Here is a 6969-nt window from a genome sequence, read left to right on the forward strand (position 1 = left end):
TCTGTGAGGCCGGATGGCCGAGCAGTTGAGGCCGAAATCTAGATGCCAGATTTGGCTAAGTATCTGTGAGGCCGGATGGCCGAGTAGTTGAGGCTGATGGGCTAGGCCGATCATCCAGGCCGACCAACCACCATGGATATATTATAAGCGATAATAATTCATTAAAGCCCCTAATGGAGGTTAAGGTGTGATTGGGCCGTCATTAGGCCTGCAAAAGGTAAAAGCCCATTACAACTAGTATAAATAAAGGTCTCAGGTATGATTTTAGACGACGATATATATTATGCACACTACATGCATCCCTTATATTGATGACCGTTCGGTCACTTTTACTGACTTGAGCATCGGAGTGCCTTTGGCTGGTACGCGCCCCCGCCCAGCTTGGAGAAGAAGGAAGGAGGAAGAACGAAGAACCTTGAGTTTGAAGAGGACCATGATGATCGTCCGGCCTCCCGCAAGTCCCCGTCAGAAATGTTATAAGGGACCTCCAAACCCGACCGAAATAGTTATGTAAAATATGTTTTTTTGACATTCTTGGGAAACAGGTGTGATGAACGAATCCAGAAAATTCAAACAATCGAAATGATGGAAGGAATCCTCATTTGTGTTGCCCCTCATTGTCTCAAATCTTTCTTAAAGAAAGCTGATTTTGAATCTCATATCCAAGACAGCCATGCCAACCTTCTTCGACCCAATGCTGATAAAGAAGATGGAAATGACTCAGAGGCACAGAGTGTTAGGCAATCTACTGCTTCAGATTCCACTGCTAGAGGTCCCCAAAGACCAGTTTTTTCTCCTAGTTCGAATTCACAGCAACATGATNTGGAAGACAAATCTCGTAGACAGACACCTAGGGAGCAACCACCTTCAAGGCAAACCCTGCAGCCAAAGCCACCACCATATTACGGTCAACAACACCCTTCAGATACCATGCCTGGCTCTGTTGGAGGCGGACAACAGGGTTTTCATCANCAAAGTTTTGACATGCAACAACCCCCACAAGAACCTTCCCAGTTTTCTGACAGGCAGCAAGCAGTGGGTCCAGAGACCCCATTTTCTGAGTATCCAACGATGCACCCCTCACAACCTTCCAATGTTCCCTCCCTGGTTACTTCAAACCCAATGTTGAACCCTCCTTTGCCATTAGGTTACCCCCCTTACCCAAATGAACGAGCTCAACCATTTTATGGTGCTCCCTATGATATGGCTAGGCCGGACTCAGGTGCTGATATGGGTGGGGAGCAGAGTTCACTATTGGGATTCCCTCAAGGTGCCCCAAATGGCCCAAATTTTCCAGGAAATTATCCCCAGTCCTGGAATTCAGGAATTGGTGGTGTGCCTTTTGAACAAACACAGGGTGGTATGGTTGTGGATCCAAGGGAGGGCAAAGGCATACTTGCACCACAACCCATGCGCCTCCCACCACCACCTCCCCACCACCACATGTGAAACAAAACTACTATTCTGGGGAGATTGGGCATGATGGTCAGGGTTATGGGTGGCAGCATGATAACCGTGATGGCTTTGGTAGTCGGGGCTAGTTAGGCTTTCTATCGTTACTATATTGGATTTATCTGTTTAATTTTGAGGATGTTTCTGCGCATGTTTGTCTCGTCATGCATTATTCGAATCGCTAAACAGCTATTAAACCGTTTACTTTTGGGCCTATTTTGTATTTGCATATTTTAACTGCATTAAGCTTTTCATTATCATTTACGAAAGGCAACGAAAATTTTTATGTCGCCTTGGGTACTAGAATCACGATATAAAAGTGGAACCATAATGAAATGGCTCTCCAATCAGTATTCGGTATACGGAGTTAATGTGCAATGAAATCAGTTTGATCCAGATGCTATAATTATCCCTCACGAGTTTCAGGAACAACAGCTTGTTTGCACGCAGTGATGTTGGTGGACGTGTTTATGGTTTTCGCTGCTGGCTGACTCTAGTGAGTCAAGTTTGCTCCTCTCCAGAAGTACCTTTTGCGGAAATGGTGCCAAATTTGGTTTTTGCATATCTGTTTCTCATCCAGTCCTTGTAATATGAAGACATTTCATTGTGAATGGGTTGTGGTCCTGGCCATGCTTTTAGCTAGCTTTAGTGTGGATAATTTTTTATACAGGGAAAGAAAATAAGAAAATAAATTATAGTTTTTAAATTAAATTTAGTTTGCATACATGTCAATTGAAAGAACTCATTTAACTTTTTTCTTCTCTTATTATTGGAATTTATAACTGGTACTTTATTTTATCTTTTACTTGTTACCAATAGCAACATCAGAGGATAGAGAATTTTTTACTACTGTCTTTAACCGTTGAGACTAAATTTTGTTTTGTTTTCGGTAAATTAACAATTTTTTTATAGCAACTGTGACACAATTAATATTTCCAAGTCCTTATTAACTTAACTAATCAGTTTTTTAATTGGTTTTTCAAATAGTACCTTGAGTATTTTTATAACAAGTCTCTTTAAACTTATACCACTCACCCAATAAAAGAATGTTGTGTAGATAAGATTATGTTCAACGTCTTTCAAACTTGTGGGTCAAAAGCTTGAATCTTACTTTCTTTCGTGTATATCTATAGTATAAAGGATTACAAAATAGAGAAAAAAAAAAGTAAATATAAAGGATTGCAAACAGAGAAGAAAATGAACGTGTTCCTCGCTTACATTTCTTCTTGAACGCTGTCATGAGAAACTAACAGTGGAGGAATTGAAGTTACTCGAGAAGTCTTAAAATAAAATGTTGTTTGTAACTTCATGCGAAGAGAGGAATACATGGTGTGATGGATTTTTTTTAGAATGGGTTATTAATTATAAACAACACCAATAGGTCAAATTTACGTATAAAAAATAATATAATATTTAATTTAAAACTTTTAAGATTATGAGCTTGAATTTTTTTTATATGTTATTCAACTTTTTTTATCTTTATTCAATGTAAAATTTAGTAACACATTTTGATTTTTCAACTTTGCCTAACATCTAATTATTTTACTAATTTAATTTTCTATTAGACTTAAAGTATTAATTTAGTTTGAGTTAAATATGTTTTTAGTCCCTATACTTTGCGACGATTTTGGTTTTAATCTCTCTTTCAAACTAAATTACAATTTAGTCTTTCAACTTTAAAAAACTCTGGTTTTAGACATTTTTACCAATTTTTTATAACTTTATTTATTATTTCAAGCACGTTTCATTATTGCATTTGGATTGTTTACACTGTTTGACACATTTTGCTTCAACGTTAACTGAGAAAGGCGTTTCAAACAGCAAATAAAGTTAAAAAAATTTGATAAAAAGGACTAAAACCAGAGTTTTGTAAAGTTGAAAGACTAAATTGTACTTTAGTTTAAAAGAGAGACTAAAATCAAAATCACTCCAAAGTATAGAGACTATAAACATATTTAATCCATTTAGTTTTTATTTTTGTTGAACTTATTCAATTGGTCTTTATTTTTTTAGTAATCAGGTCTCAAATTTAATTAATTTCTGTCATAGTCTTTTTTTGTTAAAGTGGTTTAAATAGTTAATAGTACGTGAATAGGGTATATTATGTATCTTCTTCTTTTGCTTTTTTAGCTTTTCTTTATTTTTTTTTAATTAAAAAATTATATACGTGTCAAATTAATATTGTGTGATGTATCAAGTTAATATTGTGTCATGTAGTGTCAATATTACGTATAAATGTATTATATTTGATTTAATTTTTATATTTATTATTTTAATTTAGTTGAGTCTGATTTTTTTTTTTAAAATTAATAAAACGGAACGGATTGAAATTTCTAGTCTTTATTCTCCTTTTCATTTCATCATTTTAGACTTACCAAACCCATCACATTTTGTATCTTAATATATACCTGTGCTCCCGTGACAGCATTTGCACATAATTTTGGTTGCTGCCAAAGCACGTTCCAAACTGTGAATTATATTTCTGCACTTGTTTTACATGATGAAATAGCATTATCCATCCATATTCATCATTTTAAACATGTTCAAAGCATTGCGTATATAAACTCTGCATCAGCATTCATTGATAAATAGAAACTGTCCTGACTTAGTTGTTGGTGCAGTAAAATCTGTTATTTCTGGTTTTGGAACATAAAATTCAATTTCTTGCATTTTCTTGCATACCAAACTCATACATATTCATATCATTAGTACATCCCAAACTCATTTTTGGTGCAGTTTTATATGGGTGGTATGCATGTTTATATCTTGGTTCAATCATGCATGCTGTCCAAAATTACATATATAATTAAGAAGATTTGACGAGTTTAATTATAGTGTGAGAGAAATAAACATTCAAACTTGATATAAGAAAAAGATTTAATGTCTCCCTTAGTCTTTATATTTATGGAAAAATCTCAATTTCAAATTTTGAACTGTTTTAGTTGACTTATAATTTTTATAAAAATACAAACCTCATCCACGTTAAATAGCTGAGTTGTATTTTGTTTTGATGACATGTCATTGTGAATTTTTTAATTAATGGATGAGATTAAATTTACCTTTTTTATATTTTCCTTCCTCTCTCACTTCCCTTTTTATCTCCAGTCTTTTTTTTCACTTTCTATTCAGCATGAATATGTCGTCTTCCTCTTCCTCTAACGACAATGGATCGATGGAGAACTTGAGCGTTGGCTACGTGCTGCGGCTGAGAGTGATCGTCGGTGTCACGGTACACGACACTGTGCTGTCTCTCTTCTTTTAATGGAAATACGGTCAAAATAAAAGAAAAATCGAGTTTTAGTGTTTAACAAAAACTAATTGATATCCGTATTTTAAAATTATTTTTCTTTTTGGAACGTGGGTTTTATTGTAGTTGATTTTCTTCAAAGGATGTAAGTTTCTGCTCTTGTTAATTTCTCTTTTTTCTATTTCAAGGCTAGCTCGGTATTGATTTTCTGATTTTTTTTAAATTAAATTATTTTTTTCTGGATTTTGATTTCGGTTGAGAATAGAAATCCATCGTTTTCGTTATGAACGAGTTGCAGATATCACTATCACAGTGTTGTGTATGTCAATTTTATGTGTATTGAACCATGTCTATTTGGTTCTCGATATTTGGATGGTGTTCCTGTTTTTGGTTACACGATGTGCGATTATGCGTCAAATTTAGAAAAACTGATATAACATTTTAGTGAGAAGTGGAATTTAGTCCCTCTGCTGTCTCTGTTTTGGAAATGAAGAGTAGGTATCTATTTACCATCACTTTGTTCATTGAATCAGAGAATGGATGGGTTTTAATAAGTCTATGTACATTACTTTGTTCAATGCATTCGATTGTTTCCTTTTTCACGTTACTTTATTCCTTAATCCCTTCTAGAGGACGGTGTCAAAATTTCAATCCATATTTTTTGGATTGATGTTGCTATTTTTGGTCAAGGCCGAGCGCGACGGGGAACGACGGGGAAGTGTGTGAAGCCTATGAGAAGTTGATGAAGGTGGACGCGGAGGTGTGCGCTGATTGCTGCAGTAAGAATCAAGACAAGACATAATAACATTAAAGCAAGCTTCCTGAATATTTTCCAAAATCCAGAACTCGACAAGCCAATAAAGCTCGACATATGGTTGTAGATTAAATAGCTTTTCTTGATCATCCATATTATCCCACAACCATCCAGATGGAGGACCAGGGAGCTAATCAGAATAAAACCATTGCGCTAATTTAATCAATGCTTGCCAGCTAATATCAACTTTTGTTACTTGTGAATGACTTTCTTGAATTCCTGACCGGGACAGACCTTGTAGATAATCACAACCAGACTGCAATATAACTTTGTGAACATGCATATGGGATACTGTGTTAGAACAAATATCTCATGTCCACCCAACAAGCTCATTTGATTTAGCTCCCAATATGATATCCGAAAAACAACTTCCAGCTAAACCAAAAGCTGACAGAAGATTCAAGTTGGGGGAAAGGTAAGCCCCATTTTGGACGCTGTCTGTCAAGCATTTGGAACAAAGGTTGTAGATTGCAGTGGCTAGAGAAGGACAATTCCCAATCCACTCAGGCAAAACTCCACTAAAATTGTTGGAAAATGCAACCACACCAATAAGGGCACCACCTGCACATAAATGTTCCGGCAACCCACCACTGAGTTGGTTCTCAGAAACCTCAAACACTGTAAGCTTGGAATGCAAGCCTAGTTCTGGAGGCAGTGTTCCACTCAAGTTATTGCTGAAAACCCTGAAATAGATGAGACTAGGAATTTGGCTTAAACTTACGGGAATCTCACCGACCAAGTGATTTTCGTACAAGTGCAAGGTACTCAAGTTCTTTAACTTTCCACACTCTGGGGGTATGGAACCCGTCAAATTATTCTTCGCAAAATCAAGCTCGATTAATTCCAAACAGTGCATCGTAGCACTAGGAATCACACCCGACAATCTGTTACTGAACAGGTACAAGACCCTCAACTTCCTCAACGAGAACAAATTCCTCGGAATGCTCCCTGATAACTTGTTCTTCCCCAAATCCAACCGTTCGAGGTTCGTGAAAATATCCCCGAAATATTCTAGAATCTCTCCGATCAAGTTACACTGCGGCATATGCATAGACCTCAAATTTTTTAATTTCCTAAACTCCAATGGGAACTCCCACGGCGCTAGTTTGCGATTATAAGCCAAACCCAAAAATTCGAGGTTCAACAAGTTTCCAATTTCCCTGGGGACGGTTCCCTCGAAGTTGTTGCGGAAAGATACAGCATTTGCAGTTCCGACAGGTTCCCGATTGCGGCCGGGATCTCTCCGGAGAAGGAGTTGGCGCCGAGGTTGAGGAAAGTGAGGGTTTTGAGGCGGTCCACGTTGCCGAAGATCAATTCTAATTCACCACAATCACTCTCGGCCGCACCACCGTGGCCAACGCTCAAGTTCTCCGTCGACCCATTAACGTTAGAGGAAGGGGAAAACGTCAGATTCACCCTGCAGCAGGAGTTGGCCAGATAGAAAGTGAAAAGTCAG

The 6969-nt window shown here is 37.0% G+C and overlaps 2 protein-coding genes across 2 annotated transcripts in view; one reads left to right on the forward strand and one right to left on the reverse strand.

The window, feature by feature from the left end:
* The window catches only part of LOC106763604 (E3 ubiquitin-protein ligase Hakai-like), a 2538-nt gene extending 1074 nt beyond the window's left edge, over nt 1-1464 (forward strand). Inside the window, exon 3 of the mRNA XM_014647776.2 lies at nt 507-1464. Coding sequence (XP_014503262.1) covers nt 507-1449 — 943 coding nt within the window. The 3' untranslated portion in view covers nt 1450-1464. The remainder of the gene's footprint in view (nt 1-506) is intronic.
* Nucleotides 1465-5823: 4359 nt separating this feature from the next.
* LOC106763605 (probably inactive leucine-rich repeat receptor-like protein kinase At2g25790) lies at nt 5824-6558 on the reverse strand. Its single transcript, XM_014647777.1, has one exon. It carries the CDS (start codon nt 6556-6558, stop codon nt 5824-5826), a length of 735 nt encoding a protein of 244 aa, XP_014503263.1.
* Nucleotides 6559-6969: the final 411 nt, after the last annotated feature.

This window comes from Vigna radiata, chromosome 6 (assembly GCF_000741045.1).
Source record: "Vigna radiata var. radiata cultivar VC1973A chromosome 6, Vradiata_ver6, whole genome shotgun sequence".
Taxonomy (NCBI): Eukaryota; Viridiplantae; Streptophyta; class Magnoliopsida; order Fabales; family Fabaceae; genus Vigna; species Vigna radiata.

What these genes read in the sequence shown, in the direction of transcription:
- LOC106763605 (XM_014647777.1), bottom strand. Translation starts at nt 6,558, where the DNA reads ATGCCGCAGTGTAACTTGATCGGAGAGATTCTAGAATATTTCGGGGAT.